Source organism: Myxozyma melibiosi, assembly GCF_037950935.1.
Source record: "Myxozyma melibiosi strain Phaff 52-87 chromosome Unknown BZA70scaffold_1, whole genome shotgun sequence".
In the NCBI taxonomy this organism is placed as follows: Eukaryota; Fungi; Ascomycota; class Lipomycetes; order Lipomycetales; family Lipomycetaceae; genus Myxozyma; species Myxozyma melibiosi.
The window spans coordinates 3,676,972-3,699,386 of record NW_027042915.1 but is presented as its reverse complement, the minus strand read 5'-3'; the positions used below and the strand labels follow the sequence as shown (position 1 = coordinate 3,699,386).

The 22,415-nt window shown below is 53.0% G+C and overlaps 12 protein-coding genes and 1 non-coding gene across 13 annotated transcripts; 6 read left to right on the top strand and 7 right to left on the bottom strand.

The window, feature by feature from the left end:
- Positions 1-232: 232 nt before the first annotated feature.
- BZA70DRAFT_52781 (apoptosis-antagonizing transcription factor) lies at positions 233-1,734 on the top strand. The gene is made up of 3 exons (XM_064915187.1): positions 233-577; positions 658-843; positions 907-1,734. The coding sequence occupies exons 1-3, from the start codon at positions 524-526 to the stop codon at positions 1,582-1,584; spliced, it is 918 nt and encodes a 305-aa protein (XP_064771558.1). The 5' UTR covers positions 233-523; the 3' UTR covers positions 1,585-1,734.
- BZA70DRAFT_245293 (Sec23/Sec24 trunk domain-containing protein) lies at positions 1,677-5,018 on the bottom strand. Its single transcript, XM_064910620.1, has 2 exons — positions 3,578-5,018; positions 1,677-3,513 (listed from the first exon to the last, which is right to left on the bottom strand). The coding sequence occupies exons 1-2, from the start codon at positions 4,649-4,651 to the stop codon at positions 1,885-1,887; spliced, it is 2,703 nt and encodes a 900-aa protein (XP_064771557.1). The 5' UTR covers positions 4,652-5,018; the 3' UTR covers positions 1,677-1,884.
- BZA70DRAFT_t14 lies at positions 5,018-5,090 on the top strand. The gene has a single exon. It is a non-coding gene; the product is annotated as a tRNA-Thr (tRNA).
- A 111-nt stretch (positions 5,091-5,201) lies between these two features.
- Positions 5,202-6,247, bottom strand: BZA70DRAFT_273945 (dihydrofolate reductase). The gene is made up of 2 exons (XM_064911914.1): positions 5,801-6,247; positions 5,202-5,718 (listed from the first exon to the last, which is right to left on the bottom strand). The coding sequence occupies exons 1-2, from the start codon at positions 6,082-6,084 to the stop codon at positions 5,325-5,327; spliced, it is 678 nt and encodes a 225-aa protein (XP_064771556.1). The 5' UTR covers positions 6,085-6,247; the 3' UTR covers positions 5,202-5,324.
- Positions 6,248-6,411: 164 nt separating this feature from the next.
- Positions 6,412-7,096, top strand: BZA70DRAFT_287824 (uncharacterized protein; the record flags this gene model as incomplete). The annotated part of the gene is made up of 2 exons (XM_064913987.1): positions 6,412-6,471; positions 6,527-7,096. 2 exons carry the CDS (start codon positions 6,412-6,414, stop codon positions 7,094-7,096), a joined length of 630 nt encoding a protein of 209 aa, XP_064771555.1.
- A 1,819-nt stretch (positions 7,097-8,915) lies between these two features.
- Positions 8,916-10,627, top strand: BZA70DRAFT_287823 (high affinity methionine permease; the record flags this gene model as incomplete). The annotated part of the gene is made up of 2 exons (XM_064913986.1): positions 8,916-9,277; positions 9,334-10,627. 2 exons carry the CDS (start codon positions 8,916-8,918, stop codon positions 10,625-10,627), a joined length of 1,656 nt encoding a protein of 551 aa, XP_064771554.1.
- A 281-nt stretch (positions 10,628-10,908) lies between these two features.
- On the bottom strand, positions 10,909-11,540 carry BZA70DRAFT_234843 (uncharacterized protein; the record flags this gene model as incomplete). The annotated part of the gene is made up of 2 exons (XM_064910315.1): positions 10,909-11,420; positions 11,489-11,540. 2 exons carry the CDS (start codon positions 11,538-11,540, stop codon positions 10,909-10,911), a joined length of 564 nt encoding a protein of 187 aa, XP_064771553.1.
- Positions 11,541-11,825: 285 nt separating this feature from the next.
- Positions 11,826-14,006, bottom strand: BZA70DRAFT_52579 (P-loop containing nucleoside triphosphate hydrolase protein). The gene is made up of 2 exons (XM_064915183.1): positions 13,741-14,006; positions 11,826-13,686 (listed from the first exon to the last, which is right to left on the bottom strand). The coding sequence occupies exon 2, from the start codon at positions 13,663-13,665 to the stop codon at positions 12,319-12,321; it is 1,347 nt and encodes a 448-aa protein (XP_064771552.1). The 5' UTR covers positions 13,666-13,686; positions 13,741-14,006; the 3' UTR covers positions 11,826-12,318.
- Positions 14,007-15,040, bottom strand: BZA70DRAFT_52578 (uncharacterized protein). Its single transcript, XM_064915182.1, has 2 exons — positions 14,765-15,040; positions 14,007-14,257 (listed from the first exon to the last, which is right to left on the bottom strand). The coding sequence occupies exons 1-2, from the start codon at positions 14,837-14,839 to the stop codon at positions 14,042-14,044; spliced, it is 291 nt and encodes a 96-aa protein (XP_064771551.1). The 5' UTR covers positions 14,840-15,040; the 3' UTR covers positions 14,007-14,041.
- A 61-nt stretch (positions 15,041-15,101) lies between these two features.
- BZA70DRAFT_293768 (subunit VIa of cytochrome c oxidase) lies at positions 15,102-15,963 on the top strand. Its single transcript, XM_064914417.1, has 2 exons — positions 15,102-15,480; positions 15,544-15,963. Exons 1-2 carry the CDS (start codon positions 15,137-15,139, stop codon positions 15,608-15,610), a joined length of 411 nt encoding a protein of 136 aa, XP_064771550.1. The 5' UTR covers positions 15,102-15,136; the 3' UTR covers positions 15,611-15,963.
- Positions 15,950-18,688, bottom strand: BZA70DRAFT_233595 (putative dipeptidyl-aminopeptidase B; the record flags this gene model as incomplete). Its single annotated transcript, XM_064910267.1, has 2 exons — positions 15,950-17,998; positions 18,056-18,688. 2 exons carry the CDS (start codon positions 18,686-18,688, stop codon positions 15,950-15,952), a joined length of 2,682 nt encoding a protein of 893 aa, XP_064771549.1.
- Positions 18,689-19,346: 658 nt separating this feature from the next.
- BZA70DRAFT_273933 (RNA polymerase II transcription factor B subunit 2) lies at positions 19,347-21,517 on the bottom strand. The gene is made up of 5 exons (XM_064911913.1): positions 21,381-21,517; positions 21,184-21,314; positions 21,009-21,125; positions 20,752-20,943; positions 19,347-20,691 (listed from the first exon to the last, which is right to left on the bottom strand). Exons 1-5 carry the CDS (start codon positions 21,462-21,464, stop codon positions 19,833-19,835), a joined length of 1,383 nt encoding a protein of 460 aa, XP_064771548.1. The 5' UTR covers positions 21,465-21,517; the 3' UTR covers positions 19,347-19,832.
- A 243-nt stretch (positions 21,518-21,760) lies between these two features.
- Positions 21,761-22,365, top strand: BZA70DRAFT_227774 (cytochrome b5; the record flags this gene model as incomplete). Its single annotated transcript, XM_064910224.1, has 3 exons — positions 21,761-22,050; positions 22,107-22,162; positions 22,235-22,365. Coding segments are annotated over 3 exons (477 nt in total), but the record flags the coding sequence as incomplete, so codon positions are not given.
- Positions 22,366-22,415: the final 50 nt, after the last annotated feature.

The following is a 22,415-nucleotide window of genomic DNA, read 5'->3' as shown; positions in this document are numbered from 1 at the left end:
GGCGTGCAGGCGGGTACGGTCTGTCAAGCAGGGGAATTGCAGTACCGCCTATGCCCAATCACGCCGCCGGAACGGGCATTGTGCAGTGAGCTTATGCAGTTGTGCCATAACCTCTGAGTCACTGCGGTGCTGGCCAAAGATATGGGCCCTCAAGGGTAAGGGCTTATCGGACACGGACCTGGCCTTTATCAGCCTGGCTGGCTCTCGTTGCCTGGATTTGATTGTCGACTGCGCTAATCCGCTTCTGCGACGAAGACTGCGGGCGACTCTTTTAATTGCGCTCTGGCTGGCTCTCTTGCCATTTAGGGCACTTCTGAGGGCCGTCGGGTTATGTAAGATAAAATATAATCATGACAAATACATTACGTAACACAATCGAGCCGCAGACAGCCAAACTCAACCTCAAAGTCCCAATCCAAAATATTCTCGACAAATTCATCGACTGCCTCTACGCAGACCTCTACCACAGCCACACCAGCACTCTTGTCTCCTCCTCTCCTCCTCTTGAACTGTGTAGACAGCCATGGCTTCTCAATCCGACAACTACCAAAACGGACTGGCTGTAAAGCGGCAAGCCGTACGTCCACTCTCTCTATTCCTCTCGAGATCAATAATTTTTTCCTCTTCAGCAACGTCAGTACACTAACTCTCCTCCAGACCATCTACGAACGCATTCTCGACGGACGAATTCAACTGCAAAAATCAATTACCTCGCTTAATAAAGCACTCGATATTGTCCAGCAAAATGAGTCCTACGCCGAGGATACTGAAGTTCAGAGCCTGATTTCTGAGGCTCAAGACAAAATTTTTGAACTTCTGGAGGACCTGATTCAACTGCGACGGGTAAGCATAATCACTCCACACCGATAGAACTAGACAAGCTCTATACTAACAGTACATCCGCAGCGCCTACTTGAGTCGAACGAGATCGACATCCCCGCCCTCCCCACTCTCAGAAAGCGAAAACGCGTATCCGGACACTACAAAACCTCCGTCGCGCTCTCCGACGCCTCCTCCCCCTACCGCACCGCCGTTCTCGAGAAATGGTCGCGGAAAGTGCAGTCTGCGAACGGCGTCGGCGCGCTCGCCAGTTCAAAGAAATTCTCGGTCCTCAACCAGAGCATATCCTTCCAAATCGCGGATCTGCTTCGCGACATGGATAGACTGGTGGCGCGGACAAGGGTTGATCGGAACGCGAGCGCGGGTGGTGCGAAAGCTGCAAACGAGAGTAAACGAGTCGAGCGTGTTTCGGACGACAGCCTGCGTTCGGAATCGTTCATTTACGACGATACCGATTTCTACCAAATGCTGCTCAAAGATCTAGTCGAGAAAAACATGGCGGATTCAGACGTAACCTCGTCCGCTCTCGCGAGCGGCGTTAAATGGACAGTTTCAAAGCAAAAAGTCAAGAAACCAGATCTCGACACGAAAGCGTCAAAGGGCCGGAAGCTGCGGTACCATGTCCAGGAGAAGATCCAGAATTTCATGGCGCCTGAGCCTCAAGCGACGTGGAACGAAGAGCAGATTGATGATTTGTTCAGCGGACTGTTTGGACAAAAGATTATGGATGTTGTGAATGAGTAACTGAAATCATGCCGCTTCTTTTTTTCCTTTACTTGTCATTCTGGGTTGTTTTCTTGTATTTTTCTGGTTAGAGGGTGATTTACTGTAATATATCTCTTCCATCTATAAACCAACTTGCTCGTCGTAGCTCGATGAAAAAACAGATCCTCAAAAACCAAGCCTGCATTATGCAATCTGATCTATGTGACAACTACATTGTGAAAATAAACTGCAAAAAAGAGACATTCAAATGCTAGCAAAACAACAGATCTGTACACATTTTGTTCCATCGTCAACTATGATCAACCATTCCGTTCATCGTTAACTATGATTAACCAACTGAATCTGCTTATGAATATGACACAGGTAATCCACATAATTCATCGCCTCATTATTCCGATCCTCAACCATCATCGCCGAAACCTCATACTCCGCACCATCAAGCTCCTGCCTGGCCAACTGGATACTCAACGCCTTTGCCCCGCGCAGACTCGCGAGATGCGCCATGATATTCCGCGCCTGCGTCGAGATCGGCATGTCGACCTCCGGAAGCTCGTTCAGGTACGGATCCAGCGCCTCGAGTTTTTCATACTTGGGCCCAAACAGATCGCGCAGGAGGTTCGGGTTCACCCGTCTGTGGATCCAGAGGTAGCAGTTTTGGCCGTTGTCAATCACGTACACTCCGCCGGCGTCGAATCTCGCGAGCGAGGCGCGCAGGTACTTTGGCATTCTGAACTGGCCGCTCGCAGGATCGACGTAGCCGTCCTCGGGAGCGAGGTTGTGCAGCCCGAATATGCGCGGGTAGAGATAGAGCGCGAGGTCTTCGATCGGCATCGACTTTATCAGACGCATCGAAAAGACGCGCATGTCGCTGCTCACATTTCCGCCGCGCAGGGCTTTGGTTTTGTTCAGACCTAGGAGAAGGACCGAGAGCTCCTTGAGCGCTTCAGGTAGGATGAGCTGGCCGGGCGAGGACATGGCTGCGCCGTGTTTTCGGTAGGAGGCGAGGATTTGAACGCATTTCTCGGTGATGCCGGAGCGGATATCTTTCAGTTGGTCGGTGACCATTCGCTGGACTGCCTCTTTGGCAATCACAGACACGACCGCGTCCTCGTCGCAGAACTTGACTACCTCTTTGATTTGCGTGGTCACCCCCGCAACAAAATTATGGCACCGCACCCTCCGCTGTCCTGACTTCGTCGTATACAACAACGCAGCCTGGAAGTGTGAATCGAGCTTCGGATCCAGCTTGCCGTCATACTTGAACATGGCAACCACAGACTTGTGCTCGTCAATCGTGCCAAACTCAAGATCCGCGGCCGGTCTCGCATGGTAAAAGTTGCCATAGTACGCCGCCACCTGCAGGCCGTTCGAGCAACGCACCTTGAGCTGCGCCTGGTATCCGATCGTCCGGTCGACGGCCGTGCTGAACTCTGAGATCATGCGTCGGCCGTCCCGCTGCGGAACAAAGTTGGGGTAGTAGTACAGCTCGCCGCCGGAGAGCTCGCAGATGGTGCCCACGTTTGCAAGGTCGCAGTACGTGCTCGGAAACACAAACAGATCGAGACCCACGCCCGCATGCGCGTACTTCTGGCCCCATGTTTTATAATACACATTATCGCCGCTGAACAGCGCCTTTTCTTTCTCGGTATGATACTGGCGCGGATCGTCGCGGAAGACTAGATGGCCAGGACCCCAGGTCGACAGCGCAGACAGGGTGACAAAGACCTTGCCGCCGGTAGCTTCGAGAGCTTGGAAAGCGACGTCGAGAACGGCGCCGAATGCGGGCTCGGGCACCTTGAGATCTTCAAACATGAGCTCGAGGCGATCGAGCAGGGATTCGATTACCATGCGTGACTCTTCGGGATCAACGAATAAACCGTTCATTAGCGGGAGAAAAGAGTCGTCGACCTCGCTCACGACCATCATTTGCGCTTGAGTGAGGTTGCTCTATATGTTGCAATAATAGTTAGTCCCAATTAATTATCAAACGTCAATAGTAAACCGAGCTTACGGATAAATTGTAAAAATGGAGTGCACGGTCAAAAGTCATGATTGCAATTTTGCATCCCTCTGGCAGACTCGAGGCCGAGCCATACAGAGCTCTTCTGATAGCCTGCGCAGACAGATGTGGTAAACTCTTATTCACCGCGTCCGCACTAACATCAATCGCAAACAGATACCGCATAGGAATAGGTTCAGACGTCGTATACTGCTTCGGCACGATAAAATCCACCGAGCCGAGGTTCAGTTCCGGCCGCTGGTCGCGATCGATTCGTCTGCCAGAGGCGTCGATTGGAGAGTAGTAATCGCCGGGAACGGTGTTTGCAAACTGGCACATGTTGCAGACGAATTTGGCCCCGCCGTCGGCAAATTGGACAAACGGATTGATGTATGCGCGGCATCGGTTGCACCGTGGCGGACCGGACTCGCCAAAGTCGAGGACAGGGACTTCGTTTTCGCCGGGGTTGAGCGAGCTCAGCGGCTGTAGCACGAGGCCGAGAGGAAGGTGCGAGGTCGCTAGCATTTCTGGGGTCTGGGGAACGCTACAGAGCGTCAGACGGCCGAATTTGGGGTTGGACGAGCCCTGGTCGATTGCGGTGTACTGCGTGCCTGCAATCGGCGGGCATAGTTTCTCCATCGTCGGATAGACGTGGGTCGCGTAGTACTCCTGGTTAGATTCCCGAACCGACACAAGCGAAGGGATCTGGTCTGGGTCGACGCGACCGTTCCCGCCCACGCCCGACGAGACAGGCTGAGTATCGCGACCGGGAGTCATTGCGGCCGCCATCGCTGCCCCAGAGCCGTAGTGCATCGCTCCGGGCGCCACAGGCTTCGGCGTCGTAGCATCCGGGACTGACGGCACAAATCCGTTCAGTGACGCAGCAATCGAAGCGTCAAACGACGACGTCGGATCAGGCAGGTCGGATGGGATGATTGGCTGTGAAGACGGATCGGTCGAGCTCGAGTCCAGGTTGTGGAAGACGCGAGCGGGCCGTTTACTGCGACGGACAGGCTGCTCGAGCGCTACACCAGACAACCGAGCTGCCAGATCGTCTGGTGAAACAGTTGTGGGAGGTGCCTGCATTCTTGTTCCTGTCTGTTTTTTTTGTGTTTTTTGTGAGTGCTTTCCTACTCCTCTGGCTGCGTCGTCGCTATATCTGAAGAGGAACCGGCAAAACAATAATAATTCATGGCTGGCTTACTCTCGAGAATTCGGCGCCGCATCAATTCGATATTCGTCACGAGCATTTCTCACTCCATGATTCTCTTAATAGAACGGCAAGAGCAGAGATTTCCGTGTATTTGTGCGTGAGATTGAGTGGATTTATGTTCAAGAGTGTACTATCTATGTTTAATGATTGTCTTAGAGAGCTATATTCGCTAGAATAGCAAGACTCAGACTACTACACCAGTGGTTTATAAAAGCCACTATATATTTTTTTTTAAAAAAGCCTCTTTGGCCAAGTTGGTAAGGCGCGGCACTAGTAATGCCGAGATCATCGGTTCAAATCCGATAGGAGGCAATATTTTTGCTTTTTTTTTATTTCTCTGTTAGTTGTTAAGAGTATGTCTTTGTGTGTGCGTTCATTTTTGCGTGGGTGAGTGAGTGCTTTGCGCGGGAGGGAAGGGTGGGTGGGTGGAACGCGGTGAGGTGCATTAGATTGAGCAATATCTGATCTCGACGCGTAATAACTTCTGATTGCAGAGATCATAGAGCGCTTTTTAATCGTTGTAATGTACAAAGAGGGGTAATCTATTTACTTTTGCGACCTTTCCCACAGCGTAAACTCGAACTCTAGTCCTTTTTCTTTTATCCGCTGCCCGCTGCTTTCCGGGAGCAGCGCTGCCGCTTCTTCGCTGTTCACTTCCTCGGAGATGTATCTCCGCAGATCGTCGTGGCTTGCCTGCGTCCATTCTCCCGAGGTTCTGAATTCGGGCAGGAACGTGTCGAGGTCGAGTGTGGATTCGTCGGCGGGGTGGACGGTGGTGAGCAGGATGCGCGAGGCGGAGAGGTGGGTTAATGCCTCTGCGTAGATTTCTGCGCCGCCGATGATGTAGATCTTTGAGACAGCGGGGAGGTCGGAGGAGGGGTCTTGCGTGGATAGTGCCTCGATCGCGGAGCTTAACGAGGAGAATGTGTGGGTGCCGGGGCTGGTCGAGCAAGTTGTTAGCCAGGCAGTGTATAAGCAATATATGAAACGACGCGTAAGACTAAAACAAAGGCGAAGATTACCCGTGGGACGACTTTGACCGCGATAGGACAATGTTTATGCGGTTGGGCAGCGGCTTAAACTTTGCCGGCAGCGAGTCCCACGTCTTGCGGCCCATGACGACGGCGGGCTTGTGTGGGGTTTGGTCTGATGCAGGAGCAGAGGTGACGAGGCGGAAGAAAGCCATGTCGGTCGGCAGTCTCCACGGCAGCGAGCCGCCGCGACCGATGCCGAGGGACGCGTGTGTCGCTGCTACGACGAGGGTGATAGGCAGCTGCCTGGCTGAGGAGGACGCGGGGACGGTCATGGCGATTGCGCAGAGAGCAGCGGGATCAGGAGTCTGGCAGCAGGAAGAGCAACTGTCGAGATCGCTTAGACGCCAGGAACGGGTGCGGCGCGTATCCGGGCCGGGTAATTAATATCTGGCTTCGAGATAGTCGATCAGTCTGCCATGCGCGCGTAGAGAAAAATATCAGACCGCGCCCCCGGCTCCTTCCTTGCTCCGACCGGTGAACCTGAACAGCGATATATATAAGTCCACCGTGTGCGCCGCTGTTGTCTTTACAGCTGTCTGCAGGTCCGTTGCAGCGAATTGCCCCGGCTACTGGTGATTGTACTCTTGAACTGCATCTGGATGGCGGCCTACTATCTTGATTTCTTTGCCAGCGTCGAGATCTGGGTCACTCGCATCTCTGTCAGTCTTCTTCTCTTTTATTTCTTTGCTACAGCATTGCTGACGATGTTCATAGCTTGCGATAGCGTTTATGTTCCTGGGTCCGACTGTACTGCTGATCGCGTACGATATCGCAGTCTACGCCTGGCGAACGCTTGATTCCTACATCGTCGACCACATCGAAAACATCCGCCACGGCCGCCAGAGTCCACCACTGACCGCCTCCGAACCCCTGGAATCAGATATAAAAGACGAACAGCTTTCAAAGAAGAAGAAGGCTGCAGAGCCTGAATGGCGAAAGACTTCCGAGGAAGCCGTGTCTAGCGCGAACGCAGGGGCGCGGGCAGTAAGGTCGGAAGAAGAAAAACAGATTTTGAACAAGTGCGCGGGTGCACCGCCGACGGAAGCTGGTAGTCGGCAGTTGGGCTCGCTGTTTTTGTTTTATCGGCGACATGTGGGTATACGAAGGCGGTCGCGATCAGCTTCTCGTCCAGTGTCTTTGAGCGTGTCTGGCAGTTCGGAGGCCGATCACCTCGATAGCCGACAAGGAAGCGGGAGCAAGGTGCTTGATGCGAGCGATAGCATGAGCAGTAGCGAGACACTGGAGAGCGGGAAGGCTTTTGCCAGTGGGATCGTCGGAAGCTAGGTTCGGGTGAAGTAGGGGGGCTATGGGGCTATGAGATCTTATCGCATATTCTCGGCGTGTGATCTTTGAGGACCCTGCTCTTTAGCCTATAGTATGCATTTGGGTTTATTTGTTTTTCTTTTATATCATATGGTTATGCCCTTTCGTTGATCTGAAGTACAGGTGGTTTCTACATATTTAGCTGGAGCGCGAGGTGCGGGTTGTTTGTGTTTGTTTGATTGATTGCTGCAGAGTATGAATTTTGATTGCTTTTGTGCCGTTTGTGCTATTTCTGCAGTGTGTTTGTGGCGTGAGTGAATGACTGAAAAAGAACGAGAGTGGACGACCCACAATTGCTGGAGCACGGAGTTTTTGTTTGTATTTTTATTTAACGACTTAGTTTTTTGTGACGATCATTTGCGGTGCATGATAACCTTCTTTATGGAAGGAGTTGATTCTCTGCCATTTGACTGTTGTCGGAAGGTGTTTGGATGGCTGGAGAAGTCAGCGCAGGTGGTCGGCATTGCATTGCACAGATCGGGGTTGTCTTTAGTTTGTGGTTTGTGCTTGAATATACAATTATTGCTGGATGCGGTTTTGCAGACGTAGCTTTCGAACAGTGCAATGTTGCATCTCGAATATGTTGCAGGTTTATTAGCGCCAGCTCTTTATCAGTTGAGTAGTCGACGTGCGAACAGCAGAGCAGATCTTATCGTTTCATATCAGTATCAAATATCAACACACTGTATGCATATCACCACCATCATCATGCACCTGCGATGCGACAGCTGATCGACAGGATAGCTGGTGCGGCTTGCGACTATTGTGCTGAAGTGTGGATCCGAGGCGGGCAGTTATGAAGAGCTAGTAACTTGTATAAGTTGAGTATACCCGCGACTGGCTGCTATCGGCTAACTTGGCTGTTTCTGTGGTGCGATTGTATGTAGGTAGGCATCACGTAGTCGAACTCCAATGAGGTGTATGAGGTGTATACTGTGCTCGTGAGGGATTACTTGACTGCCACGTCTGCTCCTGTGCTTCTATTTACTACACTCTGCAGCGTGCACGACTCAGAACCGGCTTTCTGGTCTTGTCACTGTCCTGTGCGTGCCCGTGCATTTGCATTTTAACAGAGCCCAGCAGCAGACTCAGTCATGCGCTCACTCAAACCAACCCCACAGGGCCCAGCACATCCCAGCACAGCCAAAAATGAGGAACAATCCTTGGCCGATGGTGCCATAAGCTCACTCTCTGTTGAATAGACTTTTTTGAGTCAGGCGGTGGGCAGCTGCACATCTCATCGTGGCGTTGCCGCACAGATCAGCCTTTCTTTGTTTTCTCTTCCTCGGCTCGCTGCTTCTCAGACTTCTGGGACTTCTTCTCCGGCCGGCTTGCGAATTATCTATTGATTCCTTACTCTCCATCTTGTTTTTATTCCCTTTGCCATCTATTTACTCTGTTCTTTATATCCTTTCCTCTGTACTATACCAGACATTCCTATCATAAAAAAAACTAGAGAAAACACTCCCCTTCGGCCTTCGCCGTATGCTAAACGGCCTCCGTCGGCGAAGCTTGTTTTAGTTTTTCCTGGATTTTTTTTTACAGTAATTGAACTTCATCACCGCGAAATCTTATGAATGTCGCAATCGCTGCTCTCTGTTGTATGAACCTATACCGTGCTTTTTTTTCTCCTTGTTTGCCATCACGTATAAGACCATGCACCGACCATACTCGTCGCCATGTGCTCATCTGCTTTCTTTCTTTCTTATTTTCTAGCTGTTAGCTTGCACGCGTCTGATCTGGTCTGTTGATAAACACTATCCTCCCAACCTCCACTGAGATGTCGCAAGAAAAGGCCGTCTCCCCGCCGTCGTTCGACGACGACGAGTTCAAGGGCCACGGCGGATCCTCTGAATTCCCGCTGTCCGAGACCAAGACGCGGTTCTCAAACCTGAACGACACGATCGAGGATGGCTCCGTCATCTTCAACCAGACCTCTGACGGGCGGAGGAACATTGGTATCTTGTCGGCTGTCTTCCTCGTGTTTAATCGAATGGTCGGTACCGGCATTTTCTCGACCCCGAGTACGATCTTCAGTCTTAGTGGTAGTGTTGGCTTATCGCTGTTTCTCTGGGTCGCCGGTATGCTTATCGCTGCCTCTGGAATGATGGTCTACGTCGAGTTTGGAACCGCCATCCCAAGGTAATTATCTCCTCATTCGTTTCTCTTGACAATCTAGCACAATCTAACTCGTACAGAAACGGCGGTGAGAAAAACTACCTCGAGTATGTCTACACCCGCCCCAAATTCCTCGTGACAGGCATGTACGCCGCCTACGCGCTCCTTCTCGGCTGGGCCGGCTCCAACTCGGTCGTCTTTGGCGAGTACATCCTCAACGCCGCCCAGGTCGAAGTCAACCGCTTCAACCAGCGCGGCGTCGGCCTCGCGTGCATCACCGTCGCGTTCCTGATCCACGGCCTCGCGCTGAAATGGGGTCTCCGGCTGCAGAACTTCCTCGGCGTCATCAAGCTCGCCATCATCCTCGTCATCATCGTCTGCGGCTGGGTCGCGCTCGCCGGCCACGCGCGCGTGCCGAACCCGCACAATTTCACAAACGCGTTCGAGGGCACGACGGGCACCGCGTACGGCATCGTCACCGCGCTCTATAACGTCATCTGGTCCTACATCGGCTACTCGAACGCCAACTACGCGCTCAGCGAGACCAAGAACCCCGCGCGCACGCTCAAGATCGCGGCGCCGTCGGCGCTCATCCTCGTCGCGATCCTGTACCTGCTCGTGAACATTGCGTACTTCGCCGCGATCTCGAAAGAAGATATCGCAGACTCGGGCCGCATCCTCGCCGCGACGTTTTTCTACAACATGTTTGGCGAGAAAGCCGAGCGCGCAATGTCGGTCTTTGTCGCGCTCTCGGCGTTCGGCAACGTGCTCTCCGTCATCTTCTCGCAAGGCCGCATCGTCCAGGAACTCGGCCGCGAGGGAATCCTCCCGTTCTCAAAGCTGTTTGCGAGTAACTGGCCGCTCAACGCGCCGTTTATGGGCCTCTTTGAGCATTGGCTTGTGTCTGTCATCATCATGCTCGCGCCCCCGCCGGGCGATGCCTACAACTTCTTGCTCAACGTGATTTCGTACCCGCTCTCGGTCGTAAACACCTTCGTCTCCTTCGGCCTGATCTACATCTACCTCAACCGCTCCAAATTCCCGGACTTCAACCCCAAGCTCCGCGCGACCTTCCCCGTCGTCATCTTCTTCTTCCTCTCGAGCATCTACCTCATCGCCGCGCCGTTCGTCCCGCCAAGCGACCCGTCCCAGAACGTCTACGACTCGCTGCCGTATTACCTCCACGCGGTCGTCGGCATCGCGATCTTTGGCGCGGGCGCGGCGTACTGGCTTTTATGGGCAAAGATCCTGCCGTACGTGGGCAAGTACAAGCTCGTGCGGGCTACGGTGGTGGGAGACGATGGATGGAGCAGGAATTTGTTTCGCAAGGTGCATGTGAATAAGGATGAAGACAGATCTGCAATTGAGGAGTAGGCGTTTTGTTTTGTTTTGGTTTGGTTCAAAAGTTGGTTTCAAAAAGTAGTGTATTTGCAGTAATCGAATAATCGAATACTTAAAGTGCTAAAAGTAATAACATCACCGAAAGATTTGCTCTGTGTGTTTGTAGCGGCTGATAAGTCAACAAACAGCCCACACACGCTAAGAAACCAGCAGAATTCTGCTGAAAGCAAAGGAAAACAGCACCAATCAACCCACACAAAACTCCAAAAAAGATAAAAGAAGACAACTCATACGCCAAACCTCATCAAATCAGCCTAGTTCTTCCCCGACTTCTTCGCATCAAGCGCCTTAATCTTCTCGCTAACCCTCGCCTCGAGACGATTCTCAAGATCCTTGCGGAACCCGTACTTGAACACAAACTCGTACGTGACAAAGAACGGCGCGAGCACGAGCGCCTGCACGAGATTATCCAGCAGCGCGGGCGCGCGCTTCTCGTACACGCCGTGGCCGATGAACTGCAGGATCCAGCTGATGGCGAGGATCGTGCCGCCGACGATGTTTGCGAGTCTGCCGTAGTCGAGAAGCAGGTCTGTGACGACGAGGGAGGAGCCGAAGACGATGGGCGCGACGGCGGTGCCGACGTAGGGGTCGAGGAGGATGTAGAAGACTGTGTAGCCGAAGCTGCCGAGGACGCCGAGGTTGAGGTACTTGTCGTACGAGTTGGCGAAGAGGGAGATTGGGAGCTCGACGTTGGCGGCGACGAGGAAGGAGGTGAACAAGATTAGAGGGACGCAGATTGTGTGGATGCGGACGTTGACCTCGTTGTCTGCGAGAGTAGGGCGGTTAGATTCTTTGTTTCTTCTTATCGAGAGTCGGGGATATGGAGATGCGTACGGTGGTAGGCCATGTAGAAAGAAAGCTGATCTTCGAGATTAAGAACCCCCATTGCGACTGACTGATCCGATATACTGCTAATACAGAAAAGAAATACAATCACCAGGAAATAATCCAACGAATCTCAAACCCCGCGCAGTCAGGAAGTCAAGCTGAAGAAAGAAAGAGCAGGAAGATGCGCGAACAGGAGCAGCAGCTAAGAGGCGGTCAGGTTGGGTTTCGATTTATCGGGCTGCCCGGGGAGTCCTCGCCAAACCCGCCAAATTAAATAGAAATTTCCATGTGCCTCGGGCTTCGGGCGGGGTCTTCTTTCGACTTTCTCTCTGTTTATTTATTGCTGCTTCAACCGAAGAGGATCGTGATGATCGACGTCATTGCTGGTTATTATTTATTATTGTAATAGTGGCTATTGATGCGTGGAATAGTGATTTGAACGAATGAGGGGGAATGTATTAAACAGCAAATGAGGACATATTGCGGAATTCTATAGAATAAACGAGCGCACAGAATAGTAATAAAAGAGTGGAAAGAAGAAATAAATCTATCAAAGAGAATGAAGATGATCTACTACATTTACCTCATCTACTTGTATGTTATGGAAAAATCAATATATTAGATTTTCTCGAAAAACTTCTTTAGTTCTTTCTACATCTCCTCCCAAACTTCTTTGATAAACAATGAAATAAAAAAATATAAACCGACTGCGTCTGTCCCTTTAATGATTTTATCTGCCCATGCTGGAGAAACACGTCTATATAATAGTCTCACACCCCCCCTTCACCGCGCAAACGACAAAGACGAAGGAAGAAGACAACTACACAGAAAAGCGCTTAAGCAAAGGTGGAGACGAAGGTCTCGGTGACGGACTTCAGCTTAGCGAGACCCTCGGCCGAGAGCTCACCCTTGGCAGCGAGCTCCTCCAAGAAAGCGGGCTCGTTGGTCTTGAGGTACGAGCCAAACTCGACCTCGAAAGCCTCGATTCTGGCAAGAGGGATGTTGTCGAGGTATCCGTTGACACCGGCGTAGATGACAGGGACCTGCTGCTCGACCGACAAAGGCGAGTACTGCTTCTGCTTCAGGAGCTGGGTGAGACGCTCACCACGGTTGAGGGTCTGCTTGGTCGACGCATCGAGATCGGAACCGAACTGGGCGAAGGCAGCGACTTCACGGTACTGGGCCAAGAAAAGCTTGAGCGAACCAGCAACCTGCTTCATGGCCTTGACCTGAGCAGCGGATCCGACACGGGAGACGGAAAGACCGACGTTAATGGCAGGTCGGATACCCTTGTAGAACAACTCAGCCTCCAAAAAGATCTGGCCGTCAGTGATGGAAATGACGTTGGTGGGAATGTAGGCAGACACATCACCACCCTGGGTCTCAATGACGGGAAGGGCGGTCATGGAACCACCGCCGTGCTTCTCAGACATCTTGGCAGCACGCTCGAGAAGTCTCGAGTGGAGGTAGAAGACATCACCGGGGTAAGCCTCACGACCGGGGGGACGACGAAGCAAAAGCGACATCTGACGGTAGGCAACAGCCTGCTTCGACAAATCGTCAAAGATGATCAACGAGTGCTTGCCGTTGTCACGGAACCACTCACCAATGGCGGAGGCAGTGAAGGGGGCAATGTACTGCAGAGGAGCGGCCTCGGAGGCAGTAGCAGCAACGATGACAGAGTACTTGAGCGCATCGTTCTGCTCAAGGGTCTGGACGAGCTGGGCGACGGTCGAACGCTTCTGTCCGACGGCGACGTAGACACAGTAGAGCTTCTTGCTCTCGTCGGCACCATCGTTCCACTGCTTCTGGTTGAGGATGGTGTCAAGAGCGACAGCGGTCTTACCGGTCTGACGATCACCGATAATCAACTCACGCTGACCACGTCCGATAGGGACAAGGGCGTCGACGGCCTTAAGACCGGTCTGCATGGGCTCGAAGACCGATCGTCGGGGAAGAATACCGGGGGCCTTGACCTGAGCACGGCGGCGCTCGGCAACCTCGATGGGTCCCTTACCGTCAATGGGGTTTCCGAGAGCGTCAACGACACGGCCGAGAAGGGCGGGGCCGACACCGACATCAACGATCTTTCCGGTACGCTTGACGGTCTCACCCTCCTTGACGAGACGGTCAGAACCGAAAAGCACAGCACCGACCTGGCCGGCCTCGAGGTTGAGGGCCATACCCTGGACACCAGAGGCGAACTAAATGCTGTTAGAGACTGTTTTAAAGAATAATTGTGAGGATGAAAGGCTTACCTCGATAAGCTCCTCAGCCTGGCAGTTGTTAAGACCGTGGACACGGGCGATACCATCACTAGAGAGGCTGTTAGTACCACATCGCTGAAAAAAGTTTTTTATCCGTCACATTCGATAATTGTCGAAAAGAACAATCAAATCGCGGTTACAACAGCTTTCAAGAAGAGAAAGAGGGTTGAAGAAGAGTGGAATGACGGGAGTGTGCAGAACTGGCTGGCTGCAAAGACATGAACAGCCTTCGGTCTAGACCTCTCCGAGTGCATCCGACGTCCCCGAAATCACGAATTCGGTTTCTCCAAAATCAACGACAGAAAGCAAAGGAAGACAATTTCGAATGTGATGGGATGAGAGAAAGTTGTAGGAGTACTAACCCGACGGACAAGACACGTCCAGTCTCGGCAAGGTTGGTATCGGCGGAAACACCTCTTATTCTCTCCTCGAGAATGGAAGAAACCTCGGTGGGGCCGGCCTTAGCATCGGCGTATCCACGCTTCAGGCAGACGGAGGAACGGATGACCTGGAGGAGAGGGGGTGTTAATTGATGATGATGATGCAAGAAGAAAGAGACCTGCTGCGTGGGCCTGTTCGTGGCTGCCGCGTCCGTCGAACCCTCCCGAATAAAATCTCAACTGCCGCTTCAAGTCAATTGTCGGGTGCAATCAACGCAATCAGTATTGCTGATGCATGATTTCAGGTGAGAGAGAAGATTGCAATGGAGAGTGGAGTCGATTGCAGAGCGCAGGCTCGAGGCGGAAGATGCAGCACCGAGGCCGGGAAAAAGCTTCCCGGATCACTCACTGGCCGGGTGAGCACGGCCAATTGCGCGGATCTCAGCAAACCGATCGAGGAACGAAGAGCCAAGAGACCCGAGAGACAGCAGAGACGAGAAAGCAGGATGGATTGCGGGCAATTGTGGATGGGAGAGCGGCGAAGGGGAGAAAAGTCGGGAGGGCGCAGAGGCAGGCACGAAAAGAGAGGCCGGAAGGGCCCTAGTCAAGCTCTGAGAATCAAGGAAAAGACATACGGCGGGGGTGACGCGCTTGGCCGCGACGGCGACACCGACGCGGGCGGTCTGACGGAGAGCAGAGCGGGAGAGCATTGCGGATGGGGAAGAGCAGAGAGGGTGGTGAGGAAGCAAAGGCGGAGGTGGGAAGGGCGAGCAAGAAAAGCAAAACAGCGACTCCGCCAAAGATTTTCGGCGGCGCCGTCGTCGCTCGCGATTGGTCCCGACGCCTGTGCCCTAACCGCGCCCGGCTGCATCCACATTGGCGGGTCACAGGTCACAGTAAGTCACAGTGAGTCACACTCCCGGCGCATCCTCGACACACCACCACCACTCTTCACGATAGACCTTCTCTGTAGACCCCTCCACTCTCCACTCTCAATCAACAGCATCATGTCCTCCCTCCTCCGTGTCCGCATCGCGCGTCCCGCCGTCCGCCCCGCCTCCAACCTCTTCTCCACCGCCCGTCGCAACGTCCACGAGCTCTACGCCAGGGACCCGGCCAAGGCTAAGGCTTTTCTCGAGCAGGAGGAAGCCGTCGAGCACCACGCCAGCTCCACCGCCGGTCTCTGGTACAAGATCTCGCTCTTCCTCGCCATCCCTCTCTGCGCCGCCTCGCTCATCCGCTCCTACAAGATGGAGAAGGAGCACATCCACCATCTCTACCACGACGCCGAGCACTACGACGAGGAGTCCGCTCCTAACGAGTTCCCTTACATGAACGTCCGCAACAAGGAGTATGTCTTCTCTATTCTCCTCTGTCTCTATATATCTTCAAAGCTAACCTCCATTTTTTCCAGCTTCTTCTGGGGCGACGGTGACAAGACCGCTTTCTGGTCCGTTGCCAACCACCACAAGAGATCGTAGACTATGCGATCTTTCCATTTCTCTTTCTTCTGGATTACCATCACATACGCATCTGATTGTCTTGTTTTTTGTTTTTAATATATTCCATACAACATATCCGTCTCATCGACTTCTCAACTCACAAAACACAAAACAACGCAGGAGGTGCTATCATATGTGTCTTCACCATCCCTTACCATCCACCGTCATCCTCCCTTCCCATTTTCATAATTCCGATCTGAATAGTGGATTTGCTTCATCTCCAGCTTTACTCTCTCAAACTACATAGTCGTCATAGCAGCCTAGTTGGTGCATACGGACTTCCAAGATAGATTCATCATCATCTCCAACCTACAGGATTTAGACATGTACGCATATGAACAACTCGATGCTATATTGATAAAGACACTTTATGAAACAACAATTTATAAAACAATGAAGACACCTAATTACCTGACAGGTCCCACTCCCCCCCAACGCGCCCACAAACGCAAGCCCGATCCACCGACTCAATCTATCATATACAACCTTGTTTCCGTTATGGAAATTGATGCTATGGTCCGAGTCCGGAAACACGTACATGTCATAGTTCTCCACCTGCGCCAGGTCAAGCTTATCCAGCAGCGCCAGCGTGTTTTGGAAATGCACATTATCGTCGCCCGTGCCGTGCATCACCAGAAATCGCCCGGCGCCCTTCAGCGCCGTCACATTCTTGATCGCCGCCCCGTCGTACCCGTCAAAGTTGTGCTGCGGAGTATGCATGTACCGCTCCGTGTAGATCGAGTCATAGAACCGCCAGTCCGTCACCGGCGCGACCGCCATTCCGTACCTGAACGTCCGGCCGCCGTCCTGCTCGATCGTCTTCAGCGTCATGTATCCGCCATAACTCCATCCCCAAATCGCGATCCGCGAGCTGTCAACGTACGACTTCTTCGCCCAGATGCGCGCCGCAAGGATCTGGTCATGCGCTTCCCAGTACCCCAAGTTATCGCGAACAACGGCCCGGAACTTGCGGCCCATGAATCCTGTCCCCCTGCCATCGACAGAGACGATGATCGCATGTCTCTGGCTCGCGACGTGCGTCTCAAATCCGATCGAGAACCGCTTGTCCACCGTCTGACTTCCAGGGCCCTGGTACAGGTGGAACAAGACAGGGTATACCTTGTGCGGGTCGAAATCAGCCGGTCGAATTTCGAAAGTGTTGACAGTCACGCCTTCCTCAAGAGTCACCTTCTCCCAGATCGTCTCTGGAACGTCGTATAGCGCAAGAGTCTTCTTGAGATCCGGATTCTCCTGAAGAATCGTCTCGGTTCCTTCGCGCAGGCTTAGAAGTTTCTGCCACGGAACCTCTGGCCCGTTGTAGGATAGCAAGCAATACCCACCGCCGGTGGAGAAAAACGCAGAGTAGTATCCATCCTTGGATTGATCGGTGATGCTCGCAAAGCCAGTCCCATCCAGCTTGACAGAGTACACATGCCGCTCAGTAGGATCCTTCTTTGTCGCGATGAAATATACCGTTCCCGTCGACAAGTCGACAGACGACGGTGCATCGACAACTTCCCAATCACCTCTGGTCAGAATAGTCTTGGGCAAAGTCGCGTCGACAGGCTCGAAATACGCAAGATGGTTATACCCATCCACAATCACAGTGTCGATATACCCATCCTGCTCCCGGCCCTGCGACTTGTTGGCGGGAATATAAGCAGTGTCGTGCGTGACCTCGAACCAGCCGCCGTCCTGCCCACTGACGTCTTCCTCGCGAACGACGGACCCGGTCCGGCTCGCGGGATCGATGATGACAATCTTCAGCAGATCGCTCTCGCGGTTGGTCTGACGCATGAGCACTTTCTCGCCGATCCACAGTACTTCGGTGATTAGCCGGTCGTCGTCCGCCAGGTTTCGAGCATCCTTGACCTCTGGGAGAAAAACCTCGTACGTCGAAAGATCGAGCAGCATCAACTCGACAATGGGGTTGCTGTAGCCGGCCTTGGGGTATTTGATATCGACCATCTCCGGATACGACCCGTCCTCGATCGGATGCTGCTCAAAGTACGGGATCGAGTACTCAGGCACCATCGAATCGTTCGATCTCAGGAACGCAAGGTACTTGCCGCTATCCGCCCACCACAGCGCCGAATTGCCCGAAAAGACTTCCTCTTCGTACACCCAGTCCGGAATTCCGTAAAACAAGTCCTTGTCGCCGTCCTGCGTGACCTGCTTCTTTGAAGTTGGATCCGAGGCGTTGCGGACGTACAGATTGTTCTCAAGCACATAGGCTACATGTTCGCCCGTGGGACTCCATTTCGCGATCCTGACGTTCGCGTTGAGGTCGCCGGGGATCAGGGGGGTCACTTCTTTGGTGTCGACGTCCAGGATCCAGTACATTCCAAAATAAGAATGGCGCCAGTTCTATTATGATATATCATTAGTATATCGACTAAGAATAGGAGGAGAATGTAGTAATACCTTTTTAGCATTTGTCAAAAGAAGAGCCTTGCGCAGACCCTTGCCAGGCCAGGCATTGGCAATATGATACTCGACACTGCCATACTTGAACGTCCTCGAGTCAATCAATATTTTCGTTCCCGAGATTGTAGCACCAGAGTAATCGCCGACCAGGAGTTTCCCAGACTCGTCGTGCTCGGCGTACAAGCCATCATGCCCCACGATGCCGTCGTCAAGCCAGTCGATGGACACGCGCTTGGCTCTGAAAGTTCCGTTGAGAACCTCGTCCAGCTCGATGGTTTTCTTGCGACCACCATCGAACGGGCCATCGTCAGCAGCGCCTTTGTTGCGCATCGACGAGGCTAGGTAGAACACCAGACCGATGACCCAAAGCAGAGTGAGACCGCCGAGCACACCGATAAACACTCTCTTGATGAAGCGTTTTCTCTTCGCCTCGTCAGCCGGCGGCACAGCCACGTTCTCGTCATCGTCGTCTGATTGTGAAGTCGACCGCAGAGGAGCGTTAAGCGACTGCGCAGCGACGCCCGCGACGCCATTGTTGAGCGCGACAGCCGGCTCGGCGACGGTCTGCGCTCGCTCGAGGTCTGCCTCGGTCGAGGTCTCGGTGTCGTCGTGGTATCCCTCGGAGGTCATAGCCGAGAGCAGGAGACGCTCGGACTCGACGGACGAGACGCCGGCGCCGGACGCGCCGCTGGTGGATTTGCCGCGCAGCTTTGCGGTCGCGGCGGCGATGGGGTTTGTTGTTGAGAGGGGGGCCATTGAGATTGGTCTGCTGAATGCGGATGAGGCAAGCGAGAGAGTTGATGCTCTTGATTTCAGAGACGGGGATATGGATCCGGTTGCGCTGTTGACTGCTGCACCGGAGGAGGAAGACGAAGTGTGGCCAAAGACAGATGAAGCAGTGGGATGCTGGAGAGGCGGAGTCGCAAGACCAGCGGAGCCAGGCGGACGCACGAAGGACGAGAAGCGGAAGGAGTTTGAAGCCGAGTCGATGTTGTCGAACACGACCGAGGTGTCAGAGTCTGAGGAATCAGTCGACCGTCTGTCGTACTCGGTGGGGTCCAGGTCTGCGGAAGCGGGATGGTCGCGATAGTCAGACAGGCCGGCGGGGATGTCTTGTCGCTTCGAGGCAGCCGGTGCGAATCTCTTCGAGGCAAAGGAGGTCTGCGAGTGCTGCGAGGACGAGAGCAGAGGGATTGAGTCTTTGCCGGTCGACGACTTTTGTGTGGGCATTTGAATGCGGAGGAGAGAATAACCAAAATAATAAAAATAAATAAAAAGGAACCTTAGTGGGCGCACGAGGCGGGCTGCTATCTAATGGCGTCCACGCTAAACTGTTAGAAGCACGTCTGCAACAAACCAGCTCTTCTGCAATAATGAACAACAAACGCCTTTCTGCAATCCGTCAGCAGTCCTCCAGCAGCTTCCTGTCTTTTAATAGCTGCTTATCTCGTCACTTCCCCAATCTATGAACTGAATTCCCGCCGCCGCTCTTGGCCGTCCCTCCGCCTCGCTACAATGCTCCCAGGTTTAGGGCCCTGCTCCCATCTCATCATCGACTTCCCGTTTCGGCATCCAATGGATCACTGCACAGCACCTCTTCTTTGGTCCCTCGACGGTTTTGGGGCAACCGTCGCTCGGATTAATCCGCGACCCCACCCGCGGCCTGATACCAAACTTCGAACGCTATACAAAAGAAAAAGTAAAACTCCATTGGCGTATGCGTGCGTGCGAATATGTACATGGTAAGATAGAAAACAGCAAGACCCACCTACTCCTACTTCAGTCCCTGGATCTTGCGTTTGTAATAATCTACAATCTGCTGATTCCCCTCCTTCGTGACAAAAAACAATCCCTTACTCCGGTTCTCCCACACCAGCACGCCCAGTTCCCGCGCATAATTCGCCAGAACGTCGTACTCATGCCCGTTCTTGAAGTCGCTGAAAAGATACCCCTCGACCGTCTTCATGCGCTCCAGCTCAAGCTGCCACAGCTTGATCTGATCCACCACCGTCGGCGGGAGAAGAGGCACCGCTTTCCTCATCTGCGGGTGCGCATGTACCGTCAGGTACGTCACGATCTGGTCGGCCGTGATGCCGTTGACGAGCGCCTTGCGCACGCTCTCGCGAGTGATCTGGCCGGTCACCATATTCGCAAACCGCGACTTCAAGTGAACAAACAGATTCAGGACCGCAATCTGCAGCGGCGAGTCCGTGAACGCGTAGACCTTGAAATTCGTCTCGAGAATCACAAAGCCGGACTCGCCGTCGGCCCGCGCCATCGCAGAGTCCATGCTTGCAGATGCAGTGAGCACGACCGGCGCGTCTGACGTTAGGGTGGTTGCTAGCCTGGTGGGGTAGAAGCGCCGCGAGGACGACTTCCGCTGATAGACGAGGCCGTAGTCGCGTAGATCGTCTAACATGATCTTCTGCGTCGGACTGAGTGCGGATAACGAGTAATCTTGCCCAAGCTCCAGACTGCCCAGCATGAACAGAAAATGCAGGACTTCAACCGCGTCCATCTGTAGATCCTCAGACATGTTGAGATACTGGAGCAGAAGAGTCCAGATCTGAGCTTTTACGTCCTGCAGCAGAAACTGAAAGCCTGCGTTTGTAATGCGCATAGGAGCCGGAGGACTAATCAGCATTGTTAGTACAAGTCAAAGACAACTGAAACAAAGCGCACAGCAGACATACTGTCCCTCCATCAAACCGCTTCGTTTCAAAAGCTGTAGCACGCCGTTGTTAGGAACTCGACCACTCCCCGTGCCGACCATATAATGCAGAATCAACTCCCACTGCGCGTTTGCGTGCTCATCCAGGAATTTGATGTCAACCTTGTGCTTATCCTCCGTGTCGCAGGGGACACCAAACGAATTGTTTGAATCACTGAATTCCGGGATCAGAAAGTTAGTATCGGTAGATTGATGGGAGGTATAAGGTGGCTATCTTACCCGCCTGTGATGGCTTTGCGGAGACTGTTGCGGAACGTTTTTTGTAAAGAGATTGAGTCCATTGTTTCGTGTATGATGTGCATGCTCCTCAATTTCTCGAGTGCCTCGTGTTGTTTTCTAGAATCGCGTCAGTTTTTTGATATATCCAGAGAGCAGCTGATAGACGCGCGCGTACAGACGACTGGAATCCTGCACCCAGCTATCGATCCAGGAAATTGGGAGAGGTTTCTCGTTAAACAGCATTGTCATAATGAAGAGGTGCGCCATCGGGGGCTGGAGTCGAAAGATAGCAAGACATGTCGCAGGCTGTCCGAGAAGAAGGTAGATTTAGCACTGATGATCTGCACACAGAACCAATAACGGCAGACTTACAGAAGAGTACAGACGCATCAACACGGTCTCCGGAAGACCCTCGAGGTACTCATTGATGCTCGTGCGGAACTGCGGGACCGCCATGATAATCTGTATGCCGACTGCCCGTGATAATCTCTGACCGTCCTCGGGGCCGTCGTTGGGATGAAGCAGAGCAGAGCAGAGCAGAGCAGAGCAGAGCATAATCGTCCAGGTCCCGTGACCTTCGACGGCAGAGATCAAATCTGCGACGGGTCCGAACCCCGCAATATTCGATCTCGTCCTCGTCAGCTATAAAAATCTCTCCGGATCCCTTTTCTCTTGTCTGTTTCTACTCTTCACCGGCAGCGATGGACTTTGCTAAACTGAAAGAGATCTACGAGCAATCCCTGGTCTCGCCCAGCGGCGAAACACCAGTCTACGTCCCGTTCCTCAACGCCTTGCTGATCTTTGTCTGCGTCTACCTCGTCTACCGGACAATCTTCCCCTCCCTCGCGAGCGACCACGACCACGTCCGCGCAAAGGAGGCAGCACTGACGCGGTCCGAGCCAATAGTCTTTTCGACCTTCACGCCCAAGACTCTCGCGCCACATAACGGCACCGATCAGCCGCGCGTGTTGATGGGTATCAGAGGACGAGTGTACGATGTCTCGGCCGGACGAAATTTTTATGGGCCGGGCGGGCCGTACAGGTGGGTCTACTACGTATTCTCTTTTACTATCATCATGCTAATATTGAGTCATGCAGCAACTTTGCTGGCCGCGATGCTTCGCGAGGACTGGCGAAAGGGAGCTTCGAGGAAGGTAAGCAGAGCAGCTTCAACAAGGCAGACATATTCTCCTACAAACATGCACTAACGACTCAAACCTATCCAGACATGTTGACCGACATCGACAAGCCGCTCGATAAGCTCGAAGACCTCATGCCCGAGGAGATCAACGCTCTCAACGACTGGGAGTCTCATTTTAGAGGAAAGTACATTCTCTGCGGCGAGTTGATCGAGAACACGGAGTAGGCTTGTGTATATCGATCAGTGTCATTCTTGTGCCTTTTTCC

Coding starts and splice junctions, on each gene's coding strand:
- BZA70DRAFT_52781 (XM_064915187.1), top strand. CDS start 524: ATGGCTTCTCAATCCGACAACTACCAAAACGGACTGGCTGTAAAGCGG. Junction 578..657: donor TGGCTGTAAAGCGGCAAGCC/GTACGTCCACTC, acceptor ACTCTCCTCCAG/ACCATCTACGAACGCATTCT. Junction 844..906: donor ACCTGATTCAACTGCGACGG/GTAAGCATAATC, acceptor GTACATCCGCAG/CGCCTACTTGAGTCGAACGA.
- BZA70DRAFT_245293 (XM_064910620.1), bottom strand. CDS start 4,651: ATGCAGGCACCTCCCACAACTGTTTCACCAGACGATCTGGCAGCTCGG. Junction 3,514..3,577: donor TCCATTTTTACAATTTATCC/GTAAGCTCGGTT, acceptor TGCAACATATAG/AGCAACCTCACTCAAGCGCA.
- BZA70DRAFT_273945 (XM_064911914.1), bottom strand. CDS start 6,084: ATGACCGTCCCCGCGTCCTCCTCAGCCAGGCAGCTGCCTATCACCCTC. Junction 5,719..5,800: donor CGGTCAAAGTCGTCCCACGG/GTAATCTTCGCC, acceptor TTGCTCGACCAG/CCCCGGCACCCACACATTCT.
- BZA70DRAFT_52579 (XM_064915183.1), bottom strand. CDS start 13,665: ATGGCCCTCAACCTCGAGGCCGGCCAGGTCGGTGCTGTGCTTTTCGGT.
- BZA70DRAFT_52578 (XM_064915182.1), bottom strand. CDS start 14,839: ATGCTCTCCCGCTCTGCTCTCCGTCAGACCGCCCGCGTCGGTGTCGCC. Junction 14,258..14,764: donor CCAAGCGCGTCACCCCCGCC/GTATGTCTTTTC, acceptor CCTCTCCTCCAG/GTCATCCGTTCCTCCGTCTG.
- BZA70DRAFT_293768 (XM_064914417.1), top strand. CDS start 15,137: ATGTCCTCCCTCCTCCGTGTCCGCATCGCGCGTCCCGCCGTCCGCCCC. Junction 15,481..15,543: donor ATGAACGTCCGCAACAAGGA/GTATGTCTTCTC, acceptor CATTTTTTCCAG/CTTCTTCTGGGGCGACGGTG.
- BZA70DRAFT_273933 (XM_064911913.1), bottom strand. CDS start 21,464: ATGGCGGTCCCGCAGTTCCGCACGAGCATCAATGAGTACCTCGAGGGT. Junction 21,315..21,380: donor TGATGCGTCTGTACTCTTCT/GTAAGTCTGCCG, acceptor CTTCTCGGACAG/CCTGCGACATGTCTTGCTAT. Junction 20,692..20,751: donor AGCGGTTTGATGGAGGGACA/GTATGTCTGCTG, acceptor AATGCTGATTAG/TCCTCCGGCTCCTATGCGCA.